The sequence below is a fragment of the Rhodamnia argentea genome, chromosome 2 (genome assembly GCF_020921035.1).
Source record: "Rhodamnia argentea isolate NSW1041297 chromosome 2, ASM2092103v1, whole genome shotgun sequence".
Classification (NCBI taxonomy): Eukaryota; Viridiplantae; Streptophyta; class Magnoliopsida; order Myrtales; family Myrtaceae; genus Rhodamnia; species Rhodamnia argentea.
Window position 1 is genome coordinate 3,708,188 of NC_063151.1, and position 27,427 is coordinate 3,735,614.

Genomic DNA, 27,427 nt, shown 5'->3' on the forward strand with positions numbered 1-27,427 from the left:
CAAATACTTAAAAAAAAATTAATGTCTCTAAATTGTTGATATAATCATTCTGTCTCCCGTGTGGGCAAGTGTGCATGCCTTTGCACGCTACTAAATTCAACACGAATCCAGCAGATCCACCTATAAAAGACCAGATTTAAAAAATGAAATAAAAATCGGATATTTAGTAAGGAGCGTGTCAAGGACTATACTAAATAACTTCAGCAAGGTGATAACACCCATATAGAAAATAGCGTCGAACCTCATCTACGTGTCATAGTTTTGTTTTCGGAGTAAATAAGGATATGACTTCCTTTGTTGTGTTAATATATCTCAAGTCTATCAGCCAGAGGTTAATAAATAAAGAATCTCACATTACTACAAAAAAAAGGGACGAAATAATAAGTATCTAAATAACTTGTAAACCTATTATTGAATATAGCTAATTAATATAACAATACAACCCATTATATACAAGTTAAGAAATGGATTTATTACCCATTTTGACAGGTCTAGCTAATAGAGAAACTCCAAACTAATATGCATATGACAAATTTACCCAAAACTAATTTTTAGAACACTAAAAATTTCAAATTGGTACATGCATGACATATTTACCCTCCATCAGTTTTATCCAATTTTACCCTGAAATAGTTAAGCTGGATGACATGTGGTCCACATGAAAATTCATAAAACTCTCTCCTTGTTTCTTCAATTAGCCCTACGTTGAAAACAAATCTCTCTCTCTCTCTCTTAGGACAAAAAACCTTGGATCTTCCTCTTCATCGGGCATGAAATTTTTCTTTTAAACGAGACTATCCTTTTCTATTTTTTTTCTTGCACCCACTCCAATTCGTAATTCAATTTCAGAAAATTTCAGAAAATGGGCTTTTTTTTTTTTTTGGGAAGGTGGGGGGTCAAAACACGAAACTTTTGTTAAAGGCATAGGAACTTCATATTTCACAACAATTCATTATATTCTAAAAAGCTTTCACGTGAAAGATTCTGACGACTAATTACAAGTAATTGCTGGAGTGAGTTTCTCCACACACGTAAGCATTTTTCTAGATACAATTTAACCCAAAAAAGGGAAATAAAATAATTTATTAATTGCTCATTGCCCATTGATCTGAGGGCCTTCTGTCTCGTATTGTGGAGCTTCATTATCTGTTGTTAGGTGGGAGCTGTTCATTGGCATCTCCACCTGCTCACATTGCATCACCTCTGGCAATTCCGGGACCCCCATCCCATGCTGCTTCAACAACAAATTTTTATTATTTTTATCATTATTATAATTTAATACGCATTTGTATATGTATATATATAATTTTAATTACTGATGAAAAATTCATGGCAAAAGAAATTAACCAAATCTAAAGTTCAACCTGTGTGTAAGAGGACTGAGAAATCATGTTTGTATTGTGGGCAGTCGAAGTGTACTCCTGAGGCCAAGCTGAGATATTCCCCTCGCTAGGGTTTGATACATGTGACTCCGCCATGCTTCTCGGGTCAATGCAGCTTGAGCCCGTTGCTTGTACTAAAGTTTGATATAGTGAAGATGATAGATCCCTGCAAAATTTTAGTTCTTCGTGTGTTAGTGACTTGCATAATAGATGCAACAAACAACATGCGACTCGCCATTAGTCGACAAATAATTGTCGAAGCCCGGCATTTCGGCAAATTCAACTCGGGGCAAACACGAAATTACGAGGATAAACTGAAAAATCTCGAAGCTTGCCTGACTTGCATGAGAGAAGCGGACGAATCGAAGAACTGCGCATTGTGCGGATCGTTTTCTGGCAACCACCCAACTTCATTGTCAAAGGAGCTCGACATCCCTTGCTGCAACTCGTTATGAAGGAAAATAAATGACGTGAAAAACGATTATTCATACGTTTAGATCATGTCTAGATCTTGCTAAATTACCTGCATACTGGATGGATCGTAAGGAGATAGGTGGTTTACCATCAATTGTTCCTGCTAAGAAGAACATTAGAAATTTTAGCTCAGTGGTCTAGTTTGGCTATGACTTGGGGCTGAACATTGAACATGTGACTGTATACAAGCACAATAACTTAAATTTTTCTTCATAAACTGCTGCGTTGGTTCAATCTTGCTAATACAATGGGAAAAAAAAAAAAATGTAATCGCATTTCAAGAATGTTGTGCTAAGTTACAGAAACACACCTTTCTCTGCACCACGCGTTTAAGGCTGTCAACAAGAGTATTCTCAATAGACTCCAAATCGTTCAAAGATGTATTTTTTGGAAGCAGTGTCGGCTCGTATATTCTGCATTTCCAGAAGCAAAAAAACGAAAAAACAAAAAATTGCGCCCATCAATTACAGAGAATTAGCAGGTAATAAACAAAAGCAATTTCAGATTGTTAACATAAACTTTATTAACTTTTTTCAAGGAATTGAGAATAGCAATTCATGCATAAAATTTTTCACCATATTAAGAATTTCTAATGAATAACAACGCGTACCCTAAAGTGTCCTATCGGTCAAATTCACGCAGGATCAAATCTTTGTGCACATATCTAGATTTCTATTAGGAGTTACCTTATCTGCTCCTCTGCCTCCAGAAGTTGCTGCCTCAACATGCCAATCTGCTGATGGAGCTCCTACAATACTCAGTTCAATTTAGACACCTGAAGAAATGTTTCGTTTGCCACAAGGGTCCAATTTATCTCGGAGGAAGCTCGTTTACCTCGGCATTGGAGTCGATTGCCCCCGGACTTTTGTCGAACCGATCGGAGATACACCAATGCGCGAACCACATAAAATCATTTCAGGGTTAGTTCGATCCCGATTTTCTACGAATTTGATAAAATGAAATAGGGAGGGAACGGTCCAGCGCACTTTGCAAGTTGGAGAGCGTGGTCATTCTCATTCCTGAGTTGCTGGAGGGTCCTGAGCAAGTACTGCGAGAGCAAAATAATTATGGGTGAAAATTTGATAAATTAGAGAGAGAATTGCTGAAAAACAATGTGCGAGTGTAAATTTGCACCTCTTTGTTTTGGATTGAGCTGCAAAAAAAGAAGAAGAGAAATCCAGTTCAGAACCAAGTTCTAAGAAATTAATTCGGATAGACAATTGATAAATTTGAGGGCCTACGGCAATTTGGGGTGATCCGCGTGCGCCGATCCTGGACATCTAGGACTGAACCAACAAGGCAAAAAAAAAAAAAAATTATAACTAATAATCTTGCAAGAAAAACCATAAAAAAAAAAGTGGTCGACGTTGTTACAAAGTTTTAATTGCATACTTGTCTCGTTCTTGGTCGGAGAGGTTAATGAAACGGGTGAACACATCCTCGATCCTGATTAAGAGATTTGTCTAGTCAAATTAAACAATTAGAAGTAGCGGAACTTCAACTGTAAGCTAAAACAAAATTCAGCATGAAATTACGATATTAGAGGCACAAAAATAGGAATTCGTGCAGAAAAATCGGAAATTATTTTCCTGTTTGACATTGAAGGAATAATGATAATACGTATTCGAACAATGAACACCACACAAATTTCACTCTTTTCCGATCTCTTCGTCGTGAATCAAAGGTCCTCGAGCATCCGGCGACCTTCGTGCGGCTCGGACGGCGGACGGCGGCGATGGTGGAGGAAGTCTCTGAGTGCAATATGCAGCGCAGAGGCCCATGGGAGAGAAGGGCAGTATTGGTAAAACAAGAAAAAGGGAAAGAAAGAATGAGAGATGGAAAGAACGTATGAAGCAAAAGGGGGAAATGGATCCGGACAAATACTTGATGGAAACTGTTGTCGAAGAAAATGAAGACAAAAAATGTGACTAAGCTGTATAAAGTATTTTATATAACCCAACACTGAACAAGATATACGCAAGAGTTGTTTTCTTTTTTTAAATCTTTTATATCGATCATACTATTTTCGATGACAATAAGTTGCGCAATTAATCAACATGCTCGTCTTCCATTCTCAAGACTTGGGTTGGAATCACGGTAATTCCACATTCTCTTAAAGCTATTATCAAGGATACTGACCTATGTATTTTCGATTTTCACTCGGTGTTTATTGGGGGCTATCGAAATTGAGTGGAATTGGTGGGGTACTCAAAGAATCTTCGACGTCCTATTGTCAACCAAAACAAATAATTTTTCTGTCTCTGGACGTGTAATTGACTTGAATTGCCAAATTGTGTTTAACATTTATTTTACCTCCTGACATATCCACAAGCGTTGCCTAAATAATCATTTAAATATTGGTTAACCTATGGAGATGATTTGGTATCGTTGGAAGTACAAACAAAAAGCTCAACAACTTTCCACATACCCCTAATGATTTCGGTGCTGTTTATCAGAAAATGAGACAAGTACGGAATTGTCTCCTGAATTTGGCTTCTTCTTCGCCACATTTCCATCAACATGACAAAGCACGACAGATGTCGGTCTCTATTACCCCACAAACGACAATGATAAGCAAAGATGCCACGATCAGATTTCAAAACCGGAAGTTTCGGAGATAATTACGTATCCAACACAATCATTTCAAAACATGATGAATTACCTTCTTTTTCCTGAAAAGTGGAACACGCGGTCGGAGGGAGAGAACATGATGAGCGCAATGTCGATGTCACAGAGGACGGAGAGCTCGTAGGCCTTCTTGATGAGCCCATTCCGGCGCTTCGAGAACGTCACTTGGCGGTTCGTGGTGTTCTCTATTCTCCTTATTTCCAGCTTAACACGACCCATCTTTTATTCGTCGTTGGCTGATGTCGTCTATCCTCCTAAGGAGAGGTGAAAATGTTTCATTTGAGAACTTTCAAATCCCCTTCCTGGAAATGTGATGCTAGGACAAGGATGCCTCGAATGGAGGATTTGTTTTGAGAGAGAGAGAGAGAGATGGTTATGAGTTAATGGGAGAAGAGAGATGGAAGGGAGAGAATGGAGGATTTATAAGAGGAAGAGGTTATGAGTTAATGGGAGAAGAGAGATGGAAGGGAGAGAATGGGGGATTTATAAGAGGAAGAGGGCTGGGTCATAGGGGTGACAACAGAATCTATACTAAAAATTAGGCCTCCTTTTTCCCCCCTTTTCTCTTCTTTGTTCCTGTGGACAAAATTACTTTTGTCTTTGCTTCATCTTGTCTTGAAAACTAAAGGCAACACAAAATATACTTTTTAGCTTTCCATTAACATAAAAGGAATATATGCTAAAAGAAAATACACAATTTGAAATGACTTTAAATTTCTTGGCTAATTTTTACAGGCCAAATATGAAGGGATTTCGGAATTGTTAAAACGCAGCGGAATATATATATAATCCAAAACTCTAGGCAGGATCCATGTGTATATTGAAATCAATAGGAGTTCAAAACGTACTTTTGCGAATTGAAGATAAATTGACAATCGATTATGTCTGGATTAACTCCCAAATGTTGCACCTCTACCGGTATACACACACACGAAATGAAGTCTCCAACGATTCAAATGCTGGCTTACGGATCTTAGAGCTCCTCTTGCTTGATTGCCTTTGATCTTTGAGACTCTCTCTCAAAGATCTAAGAAGAGAACGATTCTCTCTATTTTTCTCCTTCGGAATAAGGCTTTCTTAATTCTATAAGGCATCTCTAGGGTTTTCATTGTCTCAAGGGCTTTTTTTTCTTAATAATTGGCTATATATAGCCTCAATATTTACGCGTAACAAAAGAAGTGGGGCCGAGCAACTCGGGCCCGCCAAACCGTCTATCTCAAACCGTATGTTTAATCGTTATCTTATAACATGCACGATCGCATAGATATTTAGAATAAGAAAATAAATTAAAATCTACTTCTTAAGTAGATCAAGACGCATAGAAAATATGAACTCGGTTCGCTATTATGTACGATTCTATAGGTTCACTAAACATTAGCAGTGTGCTCAAAATCATTTTTGGCCCACAAATCATAAGCGGTCTCTAGCAACACATTATGACTACCTAAGTATAGTGAATGTCATTTTTCGACACAACCTAATCCACAACTAATGCAACCTTGATCACTTCCTAGGTTAGATCGCTAACAAAATATACTTTCGAATATATAGAATTTCAAAGTAAAATCTCAATTGCTAAGCGGGAAAAATTAAGGGAAAGTGAATGTCAATCTAACACATACCATCTTGCCCGATGTGTCAGAGACATGATTTTTTTCGAAGGGAGTTGCAATGGCGGCCTTATTTGAAATTATTAAATTATGAATGATAGACCACCAAGGTAATTGACCCGATGGTAGGGGGGTCGCCTGTCTTTCACGAGGTCTCAGCTCAATTCTCATTGTTGTTGTGTCTAGCAATATCACATACAAGAGGTGAATATGTGATTTTAAATAATTTTGACTAGAAAATACGGAATTAAAAGAATCGAGTTAAAATGTACATAGAATCTACATCTGAATATATGCAGTTTTGATTCTGAACATGAGTATGCAATTTCTAGATATGTAGATTCAGAATATGAACACCAGTATGCAATATTCTATCAAACACAATGATAAGAGTTTAGAGATAGAGAATATTGCACTCGACGATTATAATGGTTCGGCTTAGATCAAGCTTATGTCCACTCTCCCATCCCGATAGCCGATTAGCTGGATTCCACTAGATGAATCAATGGAGGTTTACAACAAGCGATGATACTCACTTTGATAGATCACACTATCCTTTTTCAATCTCTCTTACAAAGCCTCTTAAAGATTGTTGTGTAAAGCTCACGAGGACAAGTATGAATCTGAATAACTCTAGCACCTTGGAATTTATGATTCTAATCCTTCACCGTAGTAGCACCATGGATCTCCTTTTATACTCATTCACCCTCAAACTAACCATTGGATAGGTCTTCAAAGGATGGCTCTTCTATTGTTGATTGGATGCCATCAATTTTGATTGAATGAGACCGTATCTAGGGAGATTTGGTGACCGTTGTTGCAAAATCTGAACCCTTCAGATTCGGTCGCCCATACAACTTAACCTTCGGTTTCCATAAGCGGAGTTCTTCAAATATGGAAGTTTTCTTGTGCTATGGAAGGTAATTTCCTATCAAGGATATTCTATCAATCATGCTATAGAATAATCCTATTAATCAAAATTACAAACTTCCATAAATACCTTAGCAGCAATGTACATATGTTAGACGTGAGTCTTGGGAATCTGAAATCAATATATCTCATGACTTCTAAACAATCTTCAGAAACAAAAACAGTCTTACGTATCCGAATACTTCGCTGTGTCCGAACAGTCTTCATAAACGAAATCAATCTTCAGAATGCATAATGTAGATGCAATATCTTGAGCTCCATCTTCTGCTCCCTCCAAGCATATTGGTAATTGCGGCTCTACCTTGTTGTTCACCTATCCAAGGTCCTTCCAAGCTTTACCAAACTTTCCATTATAGGCTTATTCACCTTCTACTTAGGTACCTCAAACTTGTAGACACCTCTACGCTCAATGTCTTGGTCATCATTGATAGATAACTCATAACCTTCGGACGTTCTGTTAATACACCATCTATATCCTTAGATGCAAAACATCTTCCACACGTATAAATGAAGATAGAAGATATGCGATGTTGCTCATGATTTCTAAATCAATCATTATGTACGTTAATGAACATGTATAAAATGAGCATGAATAAATTTCACTTCCCTTTTGTCATAATAAAAGGATTAGAGATTTGTAATGATAAAAAATAAGGGAAATGAATGATGTACTAATCGAATTGCATAGAACTTAGCAAGTTCTAACGTACATTTACTTGTTCTTCCATTGTCTGAATAGCAATCAAGGTTGAGATTGAAATTAGCTCAAGTTCAATGGATTTTCCCATGCTTGATCAATGCTTCCCTTCAATTTGTTGCTTCTTTGAGATGATTCTCTCCCTCAATTTGAAGCTCTCCCTAAGTGTGAGAGATGGATTTATGAACTTCGGAAACATCAATATTCACATGCCGAATAGTGATATCAATTTCCATTTTAGTTGTATCTTCAAAGAATATCGTCCTTTCGAACAGTTTTTGAATATCTCTCATTGAATCTGATCAATGGTCTCCTCTTGAATCTGATTAGTAGACTCCTTCCGAATCCGATCATTTCCTTCCTTCCTCCCCCTATCATCAAGAGCGGGTCAATGGATGCGCCATAATATTGTTGATTTTCACTTCACTTGCAACTTCAAGGATGCAAGGACTGATCTAAGTATCCTCAATAATATCATCCTTGTGAACTTTTTCCAACTTCCCCTGCGACCGAGAAGGGAAATTTTGTCTTTCTTCTGAAGCTTTCCTTGAGTTTGAACAATTTTTGGAATGATGTTCGGATGCTGATTTCTGGGATTCTAGTCATCCTCAACATTCATTTTCTCAATAAATCGAGAAAGAAGATTTTCTTCAATCAAGCTCATTTGAAATTAATCTGCATAAACTCAACAAACTTTTTGTGCAAATTTGCGTTAAAGATATGATATCTCCCATAATATATAGCACCCTTGATTTCAAATAAATAGAGTAGTCATTGTAAACATCTCAAGTTTTTCAATGAAGAAATCACTTAACCTTTCACACGATACTCTAAGGGCTTGCTCAATATATTTTGATATGACTTCAATGATTTGCGAGAGATGTCAGTGAAGATGAGAATTTCTGACCCTTCCAAAATATTGCGAATTCTTCCTCCAATGTTTGTATCGAACTTTCCAAACATCTTTCTTCAGATTTTGAACAAACTTTCCAACTTCATATGGAAAGATTCTTTTGCAACCTGCAGTTTCTTGTGGAAGAGATAATAATAATCTTTGCAAATAAAATACTAAGAATATCACGTGCATACCTTCCTTTGATTCACGGATTAAACTTGCCAATTCTAAAATATACTTTTAAAATAATAGCAAGAATATCCATATATATATAAGTGTATTGCAATGAAATCTTTCAAAAATAGATTTTTCTTAGGCACGATCCCATATGCATATCGAGAATATATCGCTAATGATGTTCGCAAAAGAAACGTAAATATTTGAAGCAAAGGTTTCTTGTAGAGGAGAGAATAAACTTTCCCTCTTAGAAAATACTCTTCATTGAGATCCTTTGTCGATTGCATCATGATTTACATTGATTTGCAATCAATCTTTCCTTGTAGAGAATCCTGCAATAAACTCGTTTCCTTTTTGGTATCCAAAGATATGGATCCTTTCCTTTACATTAGTGTAAAATAAGGAAACTTATTCAAAGTGCAAGGATTCTTTCCATAATCTTAAGGCATAACAAGAAATAATATAATTAAATAACATTCCTTAAGTATCTCACTTTGCAGCACAATGAATGATATATAACATGCCATAAAAAGATATCAACGGAATTAAATTGTGATGGCACAAGATTCTTTCTTAACCATAATATCATGCATAAAGATATTCCAAAATAAAATTTAAGCAAGATAAGATCAGAGAGCATCAATCAAATAAATCACATTATCTTTAAGAAAGATATTGACCAATCAATTAAACTTACCTTATGAGCCATCAGAGATACAACTAATTATTTGAACACATCATAAAATGAATCAACCAAAGTGCAATATCAAGTACAATCAGAATTTAGATAAATGAAGTATGTTCGCAAAGCAAATTGGAAATATAACAACATACCAATTTCTCTTTCTCTTCTCTTTTATTTCCTACAAGAAAAGCAACTCATCTTTTATTTGGTACCCAAATGAATTTGGGTCCATTCATGTTAGAAAATTTATCGAAATTTCGGAAAGTCTTTTTCGATTGTCTCCAACCTTTTTGACATTCTTGCTTCTGATTAATTGAATTCCGAAAGTTTGAATATTTGGAGAAGTTTCGGCCAACGGGTTTTGAAAAATGTTTTCACAAATAATTTTTGGAAACAATAGTTGGAGACTTACCCTTTAGTCTTTCCTTGACATTTGAAAAATCATTTTTGATCAAACTCTTTTCTTCCAAAACAAGTCCTGATTTATTAAAACATGGAATTGGCATAGAAAGAGCAGTTTCTAAAGATTTTGGACTGAGAGAAAACTTCTTGGAAACTTTTGAAATTTTTTCTATTAAATGAGTATTCTCATTTGCAAACAAATCTCGATTTTCTTTCATTTGCAAAAATTCCTTTTGTAAAAACTCAATCTTTTCATTATTTGAAATTTCATGTTGCCTCAACTTTGTGTTTTCTTTTTCAATTCAAAGGTCTTCTTAATAGCAACTTTTTAATCCAGGCACAAATCGTGAATATAATCACAAACTTCTTCTGGAATTTTAGAATGAAATACCTCAATTTTTTCGATTGAATTCGAATTTGCCAAGAGACAAATATTTACGTAGTCTTCGTCACTACCTTCACACTCAGCGTCACTCCTGGACTTCTCATACTTGACTTTCTTTTTCTTTAGCAAAGGACAATTTGGTTTGTTATGTCCCTTTTTCCCGCATTCGAAACAAATCACATCTGTACCTTCTTCTCTATCGCCGAAGGTCTTCTTTTGATCAGCTTGTTTGAATGGCTTTTTCCCTTTGAGCTTTCTTCCCTTCTTAGCCATTTTTCTAAACTTCTTTACCATGCGAACAAGCTCTTCATCATCTTCGGAATCTGAATCATTAGAATCAGTTTTAGATTTTAAAGCAATCAACTTCTTACCTTTTGTCCCAAAAAAAAAAAAAAAAAAACTTCTTACCTTTTGTATAATTTTCTTTGTTGACTCGTTTTGTCTCTTATGACTGTAAAGTCCCCGCAAGTTCATCAATGGATAATGGTCTAATTGTTTGACGCTCTTGAATGGATGGTTTGATGTAGTTCGAATCATCCATAAGCCCTCAAAGAATCTTGCAAATCTGCATTAGTTAAAAAACAGGAGCACCTTGCCTTGCAAGACCACTCGCTAGAATTTGAAATCTGTCAATCATATCAGCAATTGACTCATCGGTCTTCATTTTGAAGGCTTCATAGTCACTTAGCAGAATGCCAAGATTTGTTTCTTTCTCTCTGTCAATTCCCTGAAATGTGACATGAAGTTTGTCCCATATAGCTTTTGCTTATTCTTGTTCTGCAACACGATTAAATAAAGGAGTGGATAGCACACGGAAGAGCGCAAAAATAGCTTTGGAATCGAGTCCTTGTCTTTTTACTCTTTCAATATTCGATAGGGTAGGAGCATAAGCATTATTCCCATTTCCAAAGTTGCAGCAGTGGTAGGATTTACTCCTTTAGGCACGCCATCCCACATAAGATTGTCTAATGCCTTGAAGAACTACATCATCTTATTGCATCAAACGTGTCATCCTTTCCATCGAAATAAGGAGGCTTGAAGTTGAACTGTGCATCACCCGATCCCCAAGAAACATCGCTAGACATGATAGATCGTTAACTCAGAAGTAAAAACACTTCAAAATATTGAGCAACCTACTTTGATACCAATTGTTATGTCTAGCAATATCACCTAGAGGGGGTGAATAGGTGACTTTAAATAATTTTATCTAGAAAATGCGGAATTAAAAGAATCAAGTCGAAATGTACATATAATCTAAATATGAATATGTGCAGTTTTGATTCTGAACACGAGTATGCAATTCTGGATATGCAGATTCAGAATATGACCACTAGTATGCAATATTTTATCAAACATAATGATTAGAGTTTAGAGATAAAGAATATTGCACACGACGATTATAGTGGTTCGGCTTAGATCAAGCCTACGTCCACTCTCCCAGGCTGACAGTCGATTAGTTGGATTCCACTAAATGAATCAATGGAGGTTTACAACAATTGATGATACTCTCTTTGATAGATTACACTATCATTTCTCAATCACTCTTATAAAGCCTCTCAAATATTGTCGTGTAAAGCTCATGAGAACAAGTATGAATCTGAATAACTCTAGCACTTTGGAATTTATGATTCTAATCCTTCACCGTAGTAGCACCATGGATCTCCTTTTATAATCCTTCACCCCCAAACTAGCCATTGGACAGGTCTTCAAAGGATGGTTCTTCTATTGCTAATTGGACGCCATCAATCTTTGATTGAACGAGACCGTATCTAGAGAGATTTGATAATCGTTGTTGCGAGAATCTAAACACTTCGATTCGGTCGCCCATACAACTAAATCTTCGGTTTCCATAAGTGGAGTTCTTCAAATATGGAAGTTTTCTTGTCCCATGGAAGGTAATTTCCAATCAAGGATATTCTGTCAATCATGCTATTGAATAATCCTATCGATCAAAGATTACAAACTTCCATAAATACCTTGGCACCAATGGACATATGTCGGACGTGGGTCTTTAGAATCTATAATCAATATATCTCGCAGCTTCCGAACAATCTTCAAAAATAGACTTCAGAAGCGGAAACGGTCTTCTATATCTAAATACTTTGCTGTGTCTGAACAATCTTCATAAACAAAATCAATCTTCAGAATGCATAATATAGATATAATATCTTGAGCTCCTTCTTCCGGTCCCTCCAAGCGTATTGGCAATTGCGACTCTACCTTTTTGTTCACCTATCGAAGGTCCTTCCAAGTTTTACCAAACTTCCCGTTCTAGGGTTGTTCACCTTCTACTTAGATTCCTCAAACTTGTGGACACCTCTACGCACAATGCCTTGTTCACCATTGATATATAACTGATAACCTTCGGACGATATGTTAATACACCATATGCATAACGGCTTGTGCTTCTTTTACCTGGTTCTACTCAACCAATAAACAAATTAGTAGCCTTTGATTATTTTGTCATCTTCAAAACATCATAAGGGATTTTCTCTAACAATTATGAGTGAATCTCTACACAACTTATGCTGTTACGCGTAGTTACAACATATCGTGAAAGTCGACAGCTTTAATTGTCCCTTCCTACTCTTCTTCATTATAGAAAAGAAGATGGTACGCAAGTCGATTTAATCGTGCTCCTCACTTGCCTTAAATCAAACCCTATTGATTTATCTACCTAAGGATTTTAACTTTGTCAATTGATTGGGAATCTCAATTACAAGCCTTATAAGATTACACAAAGTACTATGACTCAAGGCATAGGTGCTTCAAAATTCGAACTTGTCCAACCTTATTATCAAGACAACCTTGATCTTTTACAACATAAGCTTAGCTAAATAATTACGTATAACTCTAGGTTGCATTTGGTAGGTCAGATAAAACTACGAATAGGATAATTTTATCTAATCCGATGTTTGGGGTAACGCAAATTTCGCATGAATGGATAAAGTATGGATATAGTCCGGATAAAAGAACTCACCTAAAATGTGGGATAGATCCTAACAACATATTCGTGCTCACTGTATACGTCGTCTCGGCTTGTGCCACCCTAGAGCTTGACCTTGAGTGACAGTTCGACGATCCTTACCTCACAACCTTGATGTAGGACTTCTGGGGCGAGTGGTGGAACCTTTTGGTCAACAGCATTTTCCAGTCCACCGTGTACGACCTCGTGCAAGCTACCTAGTCCAAGGTGATGGTGGTGAGCCTAGGCAACTATTCACAACTTCCCTATTTTGTTTTTAACTTTAACAATACAAATGTGATGACCTGAGTTTTTCTAAAATCACTCTTTCGAATCAAGTCAATGGTGAGACAAGTCTGCCTAATTAAACGAAGCCTAGCTTCAAAATTAGTCATTCAATGCTCTCTATTTCACTTTTCCCTCTTCTATTCTCATCAATTTGCTTCAACCCCAATTTAGCCTTGCTCCAATAGCAATTATGACAAAAAATAAGGAACTGAATTTATGAATGAGTTAGCATTGTGTGTTATTGGGTGTAATTCTGTGATGGGAAACACAAAGTTTTGGAGTGCTTTGAGCACATTTGTAATCTTAGTTGTATCATTTGATCTAAAGGGGAATTGTACTCCACTTTCTTTTTGGGAAATAGGTCTAACATCAATTATTATTTTTCAATTGCTTGGTTTTTGCAACATAAACACCAAAGCAATATAATTTTGTCCTTGGAAAAATTAGGCTCTAAGCGCTCTACTTAAGGCTAATTATAATTAATAAGAAAATACTTTTACTCATTTTGTTTGCGAGGTTTTTCAAAATATATTCTCACTTGACACCTCTCTATAGAGGTAAAATAAGATTTTTGAACAACTCCTATCGACTCATGGTAATGTCCATAAAAGAACAGTACCAAGAGACACAATTATCAGTTACAATCGATAGCTCAACCCGTTCGAGTTGTCCTCAAAGGAGCTACTTGAATCGAGATATATGTATTTTTCTACCTGCAGCTATGTCGGGTGTTCGAGCTAAGTTTCGTACCCGGGTAAAGCAATCCGCACTTAAAGGTGTGAGCTTGAGATATGTTGGATATTGTTTGTATTTGCATTTCATACATCATACTTGTTTGCAAAAAAAACGGACTGCATATCCAAACAAAAAGAACGTGCATAACATGGTTAACATTTAGGTTTCAATTTTGATATTTGAGCAAAGCCTTTAGGAGCCTCCACTCAAAGAGGGAAGTTCTTGACACCTAAATTTTTGTTATCCTTTTGGTCATTAATTACATATTAAAATCAGCGACTAACCTTAGTCCATACCAAAAAAGTTAAATCATTTTTAGTATAGTTTTCGTATATGATAGTTTAATTTTAGTATTCAGTGCACTAACATTTGCATTTAATTGGACTAGTGGTGGAAGCAGGCTTGAAATAGAGACGTAGACGAGGCCAGTACCCATTAGAAAATTTAGCCAGCCTAAGGGAGCATATGTGCCGAAAATTAGAAGGCCTTTAGGGTCTATTTGAGGCTTAATTCAGTCCGTTAAAGATAATTAATTAAAAGCCATTTTAATTAAAAAGCTTAATTAATAATAAAAAAAAAGGCCTCCTTAAACCCATAAAAGAGCATACGAGCCCACAAAGGAGGCCACAGGCTAGCCAACCCCATTCCATGGGCTATACGGTAAAAAAATCATTGGCTTATCAAATTATCTATCGAGCCATGAAATGGCCACATAGGGCCTGAATTAAAAAGGAATCTTTCCCTACGGACCACATTGCAAATATCATAAACGTGGGGGACCATTTCATAAATAACTAAAAATAGAGTGAAACCCTAGGAAAGCCTATTTAAGTGTGCTCATGCCTCACAATTGAGGGTTGTCCATTATTATTCAGAAAAACTTGAGGGATACAAGCGAGATCGAGAGGGAGAGAGGTCGGCGATCAAACCAACATATTTTTCTCTCTGTAACAATTATAAGTACTCCCTAACTGAAATATAAAACATAAAAGTACTTAAAACTCGAGATTGTCTCACTTAATTGGTAGTTTCTCTCTTCCCCTATATATGCGCTCCAGGGGTTCCATTCCAACAGCACACCAGAAGAGCCCATTTTACCTTGATATCTTCTCTGTCGTCCTCCTCAACTTGTCATCTCTATCTCCTGGTATGCCTCCTTATTCCTAGTTTAATTACTTAAGAAATCTTTCATTTTCCTCCACCATTTCCTCTGTTTTTCTTTTTTTGTCAAGATCCGACAATCCACCAATGGCAGGCATGAATAGTACCCAAAAAGGAGATATCTTGCATATATATACATATATACATATTCTGAATTTATTAATTAAAATCATATTTATTTTTTAATGATTCATTATTTCTCTTAATTTCATCGTTGAACATGATTACGTCTTCTATTTGAGAAGATTTCTGACATAGATATTGGTAAACATGATATGATTCTTTTTTTTCTCCCAATTAAATATGGGAGCTGTCCTTGTTTATCTTTTATTTTCTATGATAATTTACCTAATTCTGATGTTCTATTAGAAACACTTAAAATGTGGAAGCAACTAGGTTGTCGGGCAATCTAGGATCCTCGATTTCATCTCTCTATAAAAAGACGCTGACGTTCCATTTTCTTTGAAACTCTATTTTCTGTCAATGTTGCATAAGGAACTCTTAAAATTTGAAAACAATGAAGATATTGAGAAAGTTGGAGTAACATGAAAGTTCGATAGTTGCAAATACTTAAAAAAAAAAAAATCAATGTCTCTAAATTGTTGACATAATCACTCTCTCTCTCTCTCTCTCTCTCTCTCTCTCTCTCTCTCTCTCTCGGGAGCAAGTGTGCATGTGTGCGTGCGCTACTAAATTCAACACAAATCCAGCGGATCCACTTATAAAAGACCGGATTTAAAGAAATGAAATAAGAATCAGATATTTAGTAAGGAGCGTGTTAAGGACTATTTGGGACATGATGAGTGAGTCTTGAATGTATCAAGATCTGGTCATCTTTGTTTAACAATGTTCACCATCTTGCCTCCAATGAAAATCACCCCATGATATCACCCATATAGAAAATAGCGTCGAACCTCATCTACGTGTCATAGTTTTGTTTTCGAAGTAAATAAGGATATGACTTCCATTGTTGTGTTAATATTTCTCGAGTCTATCTGCTAGGGGTTAACAAATTAAGAATCTCACATTAATACAAAAATAGGACGATATAATGAGTATCTAAATAACTCGCAAACCTATTATTTAATATAGCCAATTCATATAACAACACAACCTGTCATATATGAGTTGCAAAATGGGTATATTACCCATTTTGACAGGTGTAACTAATAGAGAAACCCCAAACTAATGTGCATGTGACAAATTTACCCCAAACTAATTTTTGAATCGCTAAAAATTTCAAACCGGTACATACATGACATATTTACCCTCCATCAGTTTTATCCAATTTTTCCGTGAAATAGCTAAGCTGGATGACATGTGGAAATAATTCAGTTGACGTTGTAAGTCCACATGAAAATTCATAAAACTCTCTCCTTGTTTCTTCAATTAGCCCTACGTTGAAACAAATCTCTCTCTCTCTCTCTCTCTGAGCACGAAAAACCCTGGATCTTCCTCTTCATCGGGCATGAAAATTTTCTTTTAAACGAGACTATCCTTTTCTATTTATTTTTTTTTTGTACCCACTCCAATTCGTAATTCAATTTCAGACAATTTCAGAAAATGGGCTTTTTTTTTTTTTGGGAAGGGGGGTTCAAAACACAAAAATTTTGTTAAAAGCATAGGAACTTCATATTTCACAACAATTCATTATATTCTACAAAGCTTTCACGTGAAAGATTCTGACGACTAATTACAAGTAATTGCTGGAGTGAGTTTCTCCACACACGTAAGCATTTTTCTAGATACAATTTAACCCAAAAAAGGGAAATAAAATAATTTATTAATTGCTCATTGCCCATTGATCTGAGGGCCTTCTGTCTCGTATTGTGGAGCTTCATTATCTGTTGTTAGGTGGGAGCTGTTCATTGGCATCTCCACCTGCTCACATTGCATCACCTCTGGCAATTCCGGGACCCCCATCCCATGCTGCTTCAACAACAAATTTTTATTATTTTTATCATTATTATAATTTAATACGCATTTGTATATGTATATATATAATTTTAATTACTGATGAAAAATTCATGGCAAAAGAAATTAACCAAATCTAAAGTTCAACCTGTGTGTAAGAGGACTGAGAAATCATGTTTGTATTGTGGGCAGTCGAAGTGTACTCCTGAGGCCAAGCTGAGATATTCCCCTCGCTAGGGTTTGATACATGTGACTCCGCCATGCTTCTCGGGTCAATGCAGCTTGAGCCCGTTGCTTGTACTAAAGTTTGATATAGTGAAGATGATAGATCCCTGCAAAATTTTAGTTCTTCGTGTGTTAGTGACTTGCATAATAGATGCAACAAACAACATGCGACTCGCCATTAGTCGACAAATAATTGTCGAAGCCCGGCATTTTGGCAAATTAAACTCTGGGCAAACACGAAATTACGAGGGTAAACTGAAAAATCTCGAAGCTTGCCTGACTTGCATGAGAGAAGCGGACGAGTCGAAGAAGTGCGCATTGTGCGGATCGTTTTCCGGCAACCACCCGACTTCATTGTCGAAGGAGCTCGACATCCCTTGCTGCAACTCATTATGAAGGAAAATAAATGACGTGAAAAATGATTATTCACATGTTTAGATCATGTCTAGATCTTGCTGAATTACCTGCATACTGGATGGATCGTAAGGAGATAGGTGGTTTACCATCAATTGTTCCTGCTAAGAAGAACATTAGCAATTTTAGCTCAGTGGTCTAATTTGGCTAGGACTTGGGGCTGAACATTGAACATTTAACTATATACAAGCACAATAACTTAAATTGTTCTACATAAACTGCTGCGTTGGTTCAATCTTGCTAATGTAATGGAAAAAAAATGTAATCGCATTTCAAGAATGTTGTGCTAAATTATAGAAACACACCTTTCTCTGCACCACGCGTTGAAGGCTATCAACAAGAGTATCCTCAATAGACTCCAGATCCTTCAAAGATGTATTTTTTGGAAGCAGTGTCGGCTCGTATATTCTGCATTTTCCAGAAGCCAAAAAAAAAATTGCACCCATCAATTACCGAGAATTAGCGGGTAATAAACAAAAGAAATTTCGAACTGTTAACATAAACTTTATTAATTTTTTTCAAGGAATTGAGACTAGCAATTCATGCATAAAATTTTTCACCCTATTAAGAATTTCTAATGAATAACAACGCGTACCCTAAAGTGTCCTATCGGTCAAATTCACACAGGATCAAATCTTTGTGCACATATCTAGATTTCTATTAGGAGTTACCGCATCTGCTCCTCTGCCTCCAGAAGTTGCTGCCTCAACATGCCAATCTGCTGATGGATCTCCTGCCATACTCAGCTCAATTTAGACGCCTGAAGAAATGTTGCTTTTGCCACAAGGGTCCAATTTATCTCGGAGGAAGCACGTTTACCTCGGCGTCGGAGTCAACTGCCCCCGGACTTTTGTCAAACCGATTGGAGATACGCCAATGCGCAGATCACATAAAATCAATTCAGGGTTAGTTCGATCCTGATTTTCTACGAATTTAGTAAAATGAAATAGGAAGGGAGGGATCCAACGCACTTTGCAAGTTCGAGAGCGAGGTCATTCTCATTTCTGAGTTGCTGGAGGGTCCTGAGCAAGTACTGCGAGAGCAAATTGATTATGAGTGAAAATTTGATAAATTAGAGAGAGAATTGCTGAAAAACAATGTGCGAGTTTCAATTTGCACCTCTTTGTTTTGGATTGAGCTGCAAAAAAAAAATATTGAGAAATCCAGTTCAGAACCAAGCTATAAGAAATTAATTCGGATAGACAATTGATAAATTTGAGGGCCTACGGCAATTTGGGGTGATCCGCGTGCGCCGATCCTGGACATCTAGGACTGAACCAAAAAGGCAAAAAATAAAAAATTTATAACTAATAATGTTGCAAGAAAAACCATAAAAAAAGAGGTGGTAGACGTTGTTACAAAGTTTTAATTGCATACTTGTCTCGTTCTTGGTCGGAGAGGTTAATGAAACGGGTGAACACATCCTCGATCCTGGTTAAGAGATTTGTCTAGTCAAATTGAACAATTAGAAGTAGCGGAACTTCAACTGTAAGCTAAAACAAAACTCAGCACGAAATTACGATATTAGAGGCAACAAAAATAGAAATTCGTGCAGAAAAATCGGAAATTATTTTCCTGTTTGACATTGAAGGAATAATGATAATACGTATTCGAACAATGAACACCACACAAATTTCACTATTTGCCGATCTCTTCATCTTGAATCAAAGGTCCAAGGGCATCCGCCGACCTGCTCGTGGCTCGGACGGCGGTCCGCGGCGATGGTGGAGGAAGTCTTTGAGTGCAATATGCAGCGCAGAGGCCCATGGGAGAGAAGGGCAGTATTGGTAAAACGAGAAAAAGGGAAAGAAAGAATGGGAGATGGAAAGAAATGAAAGAAGCAAAAGGGGGAAATGGATCCGGACAAATACTTGATGGAAACTGTTGTCGAAGAAAATGAAGACAAAAACTGTGTCTAAGCTGCATAAAGTATATTATATAACCCAACACTGTACAAGATATACGCGAGAGTTTTTTTTTTTAAATCTTTTATATCGATCATACTATTTTCGCTGACAAGAGGTTGCTCAATTAATCAACGTGCTCGTCTTCTATTCTCAAGACTTGGGTTGGAATCACGATAATTACACATTCCCTTGAAGCTATTATTGAGGATACTGATCTATGTACTTTCGATTTTCACTCGGTGTTTATTGAGGGCTATTGGAATTGAGTGGAATTGGTCGGGTACTCAAAGAATCTTCTACGCCCTATTGTCAACCAAACAAATAACTTTTCTGTCTCTAGACGTGTAATTGACTTGAATTACTAAATTGTGTTTAACATTTATTTTACCTCCTGACATATCCACAAGCGTTGCCTAAATAATCATTTAAATATTGGTTAACCTGTGGAGATGATTTGGTATCGTTGGAAGTACAAACAAAAAGCTCAAAAACTTTCCACATGCCCCGAATGATTTCTGTTCTGTTTATCAGAAAATGAGACAAGTACGGAATTGTCTCCTGAACTTTTCTAAAGTAATCAACAGGACTCCGGGTTCCTAGAGAAGTTCCACTTCCCAGTTTTCGATTTCGCACCAACAACGGAATAAACGACAGCATTTGGCTTCTTCTTCGCTACATTTCCATCAACATGACAAAGCTCGACAGATATCGGTCTCTATTACCCCGCAAACGACAAAGATGAACAAAGATGCCATGATCAAATTTCGAAACCGGAAGTTTCGGAGATAATTACACATCCAACACGATCATATCAAAACACGAACGAATTACCTTCTTTTTCCTGAAAAGTGGCTCACGCGATCGGAGTGGGAGAACATGATGAGCGCAATGTCGATGTCACAGAGGACGGAGAGCTCGTAGGCCTTCTTGATGAGCCCATTCCGGCGCTTCGAGAACGTCACTTGGCGGTTCGTGATGTTCTCTATCCTTCTTATCTCCAGCTTAACACGGCCCATCTTTTATTCGTCGCCAGCCGATGCCATCTATCCTCCTAAGGAGAGGTGAAAATGTTCCATTTGAGAACTTTCAATTCCCCCCTCCTGGAAATGTGATGCTAGGACAAGGATGCCTTGAATGGAGGATTTGTTTTGAGAGAGAGAGAGAGAGAGAGAGAGATGGTTATGAGTTAATGGGAGAAGAGAGATGGAAGGGAGAGAATGGGGGATTTGTAAGAGGAAGAGGGCCGGGTCGCAGGGGTAACAACAGATTTTGATTCGGTTGATTTTGGGTTTCTTTCCATCAAGTCACTAGTGCATCTTTTGGACAAGGAATTTTTGGTTGTATTAGGCCTCCTTTCTCCACCCCACGGTCCCCCCCCCCTTCCTTTTCTCTTCTTTATTCCTGTGGACAAAGTTACTTTTGTCTTTTGCTTCATCTTGTCTTGAAAACTAAAGGCAACACAAAATATACTTTTTGGCTTTCCGTTAACATAAAAGGAATATATGCTAAAAAAAATACACAATTTGAAATAACTTTAAATTTCTTGGCTAATTTTTACCGGCCAAATATACTTTCAAATTTATAGAATTTTAATGTAAAATCTCAATTGCTAAGAGGAAAAAATTAAGGGAAAGTGAATGTCAATCTAACACGTACCATTTTACCCGATGTGTCGAGGATATGAAGTTTTTTTAAGGGAGTTCCAATGGCGGTCTTATTTGAAATTATTAAATTATGAGTGATAGACCACCAAGGTAATTGACCCAATGGTAGAGGGGTCACCCGTCTTTCACGAGGTCTTAGCTCGATTCGCATTGTGAGCGAATCTCTACACAACTCATGCCATTACGCATAGTTACGGCACACCGTGAAAGTCGACAGCTTAATTGTCCCTTCCTACTCTTCTTTATTGTAGAAAAGAAGATGGAACGCAGGTCGATTTAATTGTGCTCCTCACTTGCCCAAAATCAAACCCTATTGATTTATCTACCTACGGATTTTAACTTGGTCAATTGATTAGGAATCTCAGTTACAAGCCTTACAAGATTGCACAAAGGCCTTTGACTCAAGGTATAGGTGCCCCAAAATTCAAACCTACCCAACCATATTATCAAGACAACCTTGATCTTTTACAACATAAGCTTAGCTAAATAATTAATTATACCTCTAAGTTGCATTTGGTGGGTCAAATAAAACTACAAATAGGATAATTTTTACTTTATTCGATATTTGGAGTAACGCAAAATTCGAATATGACCATATATAGCCAGGATATAGTCTAGATTTAAAAAAAAAAAAAAAAAAACCACACCTAAAATGTGGGATAGATCCTAATAAGCATATATGAGATTTGGAAAAAAAATTAAAAAATAAAAAACTAAAACTAAGTTTCAAGATATGGGCAAAAGCTTATGCTATCCTTGCAGCTTTTGCCCTCTCTTACCTATTCTGTATGTTTAATATATTTATGTGTCCATTTTATATATTTATATATATCGAATTATCTTTTTCTGGTTGGTCAATGTCTGCAAATGGGAGTTCATTTTGAACAACCTACTATAATAGGAAAGTTGCAGGTAGGAGACAAACTATTGCGTCAATTACCTCTCTCTCCTCCTCTTCAACATATGTCTGCTCTGTTTACATTCCCGACTCACTCACCACCACACAAAGACAAGAAAATCTCTGAAAAAACATCGAACTCCACCCTGCTTCACTCTGACTGGTGATCAAGGTTTTGATTCTGGTCTAGATTTTTCACGCCTACAAGCACAAGTCTCGATTGCATGTATACGCAATCATCGCGCTCTGTTGTGCCTGCATGTGCCTAGAATTGGAGGTCGTGCTCGCCATCTATGCCGTCTCGGCTCGCACCACCCTAGAGCTTGACCTCGAGTGACAGTTCGACGAGCCCTACCTCATGACCTTGATGTAGGACTTCTGGGCGAGTGGTGAAACCTTATGGTCAGCAGCATTCTCCAGTCCACCGTGTACAACCTTGTGCAACACCACCTGGCCCAAGGTGATGGTGGTGGGCCTAGGCAACTATTCACGACTTCCATGATTTATTTTTAACTTTAATACTATAAATGTGATAACCCGAGTTTTTCACCAACTTAATTTATGAGCAAATTAGTACTTGTCAAGCTCGAATTAATAGTAAACGATCTTTGAAAATATTATTATTATGATGGTGAAATTATTATTTTAGGGATACTATGTGTGGGATTTAGGTCCCATCGGATGAAATATGTCCGAAATTATGACAATCGGAGAAAAAGCACGATGTGTCACAAGCACATGACACGTATCACCGCGTGGTCCATTGCAAGCTGCTGACTCGTCATAAGCTAATTCCATTGCAAGCAATTGTTGACTCGTCATAAGTCGACTCCACCGAAAGCCGCTCCCGACAAGCTCAACGACCTAAGTTGATCGACCCATTATAAATAGAAATCGACGTCAGTTCATTCCGTCGGTTATTGTCAGAAACCTCTGTCGTTCCCTTGCTTGTACGTCGTCGTTTGTTCGTCGTATCTGGATATCGAAATTTTTGTTAACAAGCAAATGGATTTATAACTTTTATAGTTTGTTTGGATTGACGTTAGAATCGTACGTCAATGGTTTGAAATCTTGATTGTATTATTGAATTCTCTTCTGATATGCATGATTTATGCATTGAATTTCTAAAAAGGGCATGATCATGAGAATGATGTGACTCATTCATTTGTATTGAATCTTTTGAACATTGACGAGGGTAAGATTGCATTGTGTATGCATTGCATGGCATTTCGGGGTGAAACAAAAGATTATTCCGTTGTGAGGTTAAATCCGACGATGCTCCATGGAGCCGGTATGGAATCGGGATTCCTCCATTGAGTTGATTCGGGAATGCCTCCGATGTGTGATTTGGGGATGCCTCTGGCGAAGAGATGCCGCAGGATGTGTTCCACAAGGGCCTTCGTTGTGTGATTTGGGGATGCCTCTAGTGATGAGATACCTCTGTTGTGTGATTCGGGGAGGCCTCCACTATGTGATTCGGAGAGGACGGTCTCTTTGTGAGCCAGCATTGCATTGCATACGAAATTCATGAGTTTTTGAAAGAAATTACCTACGTGAATTGCCTTATACGCATGCCTTGAGACTCACGAATTGTTGATGTGGTATTATGATTTCAATGCTTGCATTCTATTGGGTTAGACGTTTATTCGCGAAACGGTTGAGTTCACCCTTCGTGAGATAACTATATTTCATATTAACATAGTTAGCCGGTGATGTTGACGGCAAGGAGGTATCCATGGATGTTGGTGGTGAATGTGAAGTCCGCCGAGAGTGCCATTAAGCCGGGAGTAGTTATCGTAACTTGTGATGCTCCCATAGACTTTGAAATTTTGTAAAGAACTGGTTAATGATATCATAAAATCGAATATTTTGTTCTCTGGGTGTTTTATTGTTAATGCATGTTATTTGGTTAGTGAACCCATAAAAGGTCATAACCCTTTTTTTTAGGCGTGCCTACCAATTGATTGTTTTGTATTCCATGCACTTGTTTATGTATGGCCGTCTTGATTACTTAGGCTTCCGCGTGTGCCAATTACTCTGAATAAGGAAAGACAGATTAAAGAAGAGAGCGAGTTTTGAAAAGCCTTCCCAAAGTTATGGCGGAACTAAGACGCTACAACAAATCAAACACTCATATGATTATTATTTATGTGAAACCATATTATATATGGATGTTAACGGACATTGAATGGGATTTCATATCCAACATTATTCTATCCAGCAAAAATGCTTGAACAACTAAATGCAGCCCTAAAGTACAAAAACACATTTAGGTAATTACATCATTCGTTTTGGTATTTGTATATCTCTTAATTATTGGCAAAAAAAGACTGTAAATGGAAGGGTTTGTGAGTCCAAGAATCCTATGTAAAATGAATTACAAGATTCTAAAGTCCATTTGGCTATGTGCTTACCAAGAAAAAGTTTCATGAAATTACTCACGGGGTTATAGGGAAAATTATCAAAAAAGTCCTAAGCCCATTGCACTCTTACCAATTCAATAATAAATATTTTACATTTATGACAATTCAGTCTTAAATATTTTTTTGTGCCAATTCAGTTATAAACCTTTTTGCATTTGTACCAATTCGACCCATCCGGTCACCTTTGACCGATCGGCCTGACGGGATAATTTTTAATAATATTTTAATAATTTTTAAAATTCCATATTTTTTCCCCTCTTTTTTTTTTTTCATCTTCTCCCTTCACCGGGGGCTGGATCGGCAAAAGCCTATGTTCCAATTATGGGACTTAGAACAGATCTCTAGGTAGTCGCGCTTCCATGCCAGTGCCCCGCATTGTCCCAAAAAAAAAATTTAAATATAATATTTCGAAAGTACCAAAGTTTATATGTCGGCTCAAGTAAAGTTAAAAGTGGAGAAAAAATTTCTAAATATGGCATTCAGACAAATAACTAGAAAAATGTAAAGATCATATTGCGGCTAGATCTTTTGAGGTTTTGGTACTCGGTAGGATCCCACTTCATGTCCCCGCGAATGACGTCGGGCATGTTTCAGTTTCAGTTCAGGTGTTTTTTTGGTTGCACATGGGACGTCGCGCGTGTCCATCTCAGTCAGCACCGACATGCGGTGCAGTGGCGATGTTCTCTTTTTCCGTGACGTGACGCCGACCCACATGAAATAATGTGGGGATCTGATAACTGCGAGGATCAACGGGCATAGAAAGTAGATTATTTAATGTGGTAAAGCATCATGCCGTATAATTCGTAAAACAATGAGAATTTGGTTTTCTTTTGGCTGGATGTGCTCGAACTCCTTATAATTAAAGTAATATTATTGGCTATAACTAGAGATGGCCGTTGAAAATACCGGTTCGGTTCCAGTGCCGATTCCCGAGTCGATTCCTTCCGGTTCCTTTTTTAATTTTAATTTTTAAAATAATAAATAATAAAATAAACATAATAAATTATAAATTATAAAATATAATCAAATTGTACATTGTAATAAAATGTTGGAAAAAAAAAGAGAGAAGAGAAATGGGCTTGAATTTAATGAATTATCATTAAGCGCCTACATATCTTCTTGTGGATAGAAGAATCAAAGTCCATGTAATTCTTTTACCTTTGATAATCCCAACTTACCTCATCGTCAATCGTCGCTACCCGTTGTAGTACCCGTGACAGTGGTATCTCCACAATCCTCGCTAAAAAATTCGTGTTCTCGATCCAGCTCTTAGTATCGAAATTTCGCCACCGTCCAATCATCGACACAAACTTGAGCTTCCACGGACTCCGGGTTTAATTTTGAACGGCGAGAGTTCAAAACTAATCCTCCAGCGCTAAATGCTTGTTCAATCGCAACCGTTGAAAAATGGGTTGGTAATATCTGGCGAGCGATGAGGGCGAGAACCGAGTAATCGATTTGATGACTCTTCCATGACTTTAGGATTTCAAAATCTGTACTATGTTTTGCATCACGAAACTCAAATTGAGTGGTTAAATATTTTTCTAATTCAGAAATACTACCTATTGCCCCTTTTTGTTTTTGTTTTTTTTTTTTTTTTTGCCTACTCTTGAGCATATTATACCCTCTACTAAGTGAATTACCACCCTCGCTACGTGAGGCAGTAGATTGTAAAGATCCAGAATCACTTAAACCATATTTACTACAAAATTCTCTATATAATACTACTATAGATTCTTTAACATCTCCTTGTATATTTAAAATATCTATTGAATCTTCCAAATGTAAACAATCATGATAATACACATTCAAATAATATAGTAAACCGTCTAATTTAATATGTGGATAAAAAACAATACCAACTAAATAGACAAGAGGAATTTGCAAATAATAATGCAACCATTTTTCTCGCATTACTAAAATAGTTCGAGCTAATTCAGTATCATTTTCATATTCACTAAAAACACTACCAATATTAACACACTCTATTAAAAATAAATGTGTAGTAGGATAATAAATACCAAATAAAGTTTTAGTAGCATCATTAAAAATTTTCAAAAAATCTAAAAAATTTTTGCAAACGTCCCAATATTGCGGAAGTAAAGTAATTTCGGGAATATTTTGTGAAATAAACATACATAATAAATCTTTGTAATCAAAAGTTTGCCGAAGCAACTCGTAGGTAGAATTCCAACGAGTCGGAATATCTTTTGGAAATATTCTTGTCATTCTCCCATGTTATTTACAAAATTTTTCCATGATTTCATAAAATGGGGACGACTCCATAAAAATTTAATTGCACCATTTATTGGGGCGAGAGAAGTGTCAAGAGTTCGTAAACCATCTTGTACACATAAATTTAAAACATGGCAAGCACATCTAATGTGAAAAAATTGTCCGCTAAAAGTGGGTTTGCAAATATTTTCTAATTCGGGAATAAAATGGGTATTTGCGGCGGCATTATCAAAACCAATTGAAAATACTTTATTTATCAAATTATATTCTTCTAAAACTTGCATAATTATTCTATAAATATTATGAGCTGAATGTCTTTCATCAAAACTCGAA

At 36.8% G+C, this 27,427-nt stretch overlaps 2 protein-coding genes across 2 annotated transcripts; both read right to left on the minus strand.

Moving 5' to 3' along the window:
• Positions 1-1,001: 1,001 nt before the first annotated feature.
• Positions 1,002-4,703, minus strand: LOC115748943 (agamous-like MADS-box protein AGL104). The gene is made up of 12 exons (XM_048275019.1): positions 4,519-4,703; positions 3,249-3,302; positions 3,098-3,142; positions 2,991-3,009; positions 2,843-2,904; positions 2,691-2,718; positions 2,543-2,604; positions 2,167-2,269; positions 1,906-1,956; positions 1,718-1,821; positions 1,365-1,548; positions 1,002-1,231 (listed from the first exon to the last, which is right to left on the minus strand). Exons 1-12 carry the CDS (start codon positions 4,701-4,703, stop codon positions 1,094-1,096), a joined length of 1,035 nt encoding a protein of 344 aa, XP_048130976.1. The 3' UTR covers positions 1,002-1,093.
• Positions 4,704-17,064: 12,361 nt separating this feature from the next.
• Positions 17,065-21,038, minus strand: LOC115748944 (agamous-like MADS-box protein AGL104). Its single transcript, XM_048274565.1, has 12 exons — positions 20,706-21,038; positions 19,345-19,398; positions 19,195-19,239; positions 19,087-19,105; positions 18,939-19,000; positions 18,787-18,814; positions 18,639-18,700; positions 18,273-18,375; positions 18,018-18,068; positions 17,830-17,933; positions 17,477-17,660; positions 17,065-17,343 (listed from the first exon to the last, which is right to left on the minus strand). The coding sequence occupies exons 1-12, from the start codon at positions 20,888-20,890 to the stop codon at positions 17,206-17,208; spliced, it is 1,035 nt and encodes a 344-aa protein (XP_048130522.1). The 5' UTR covers positions 20,891-21,038; the 3' UTR covers positions 17,065-17,205.
• Between the last annotated feature and the right edge of the window lie 6,389 nt (positions 21,039-27,427).

Excerpts from the sequence above, each read along its gene's own strand:
- LOC115748943 (XM_048275019.1), bottom strand. The coding sequence starts at position 4,703 with ATGGGTCGTGTTAAGCTGGAAATAAGGAGAATAGAGAACACCACGAAC. Across the intron at positions 1,822-1,905 it reads ACGATCCATCCAGTATGCAG|CAAGGGATGTCGAGCTCCTT; the intron begins GTAATTTAGCAA and ends AACGAGTTGCAG. Across the intron at positions 1,549-1,717 it reads GCTTCTCTCATGCAAGTCAG|GGATCTATCATCTTCACTAT; the intron begins GCAAGCTTCGAG and ends AAAATTTTGCAG.
- LOC115748944 (XM_048274565.1), bottom strand. The coding sequence starts at position 20,890 with ATGGGCCGTGTTAAGCTGGAGATAAGAAGGATAGAGAACATCACGAAC. Across the intron at positions 19,240-19,344 it reads TCCGACCAAGAACGAGACAA|TCCTAGATGTCCAGGATCGG; the intron begins GTATGCAATTAA and ends TTTTTGGTTCAG. Across the intron at positions 18,376-18,638 it reads GAGGCAGAGGAGCAGATGCG|AATATACGAGCCGACACTGC; the intron begins GTAACTCCTAAT and ends TGGAAAATGCAG.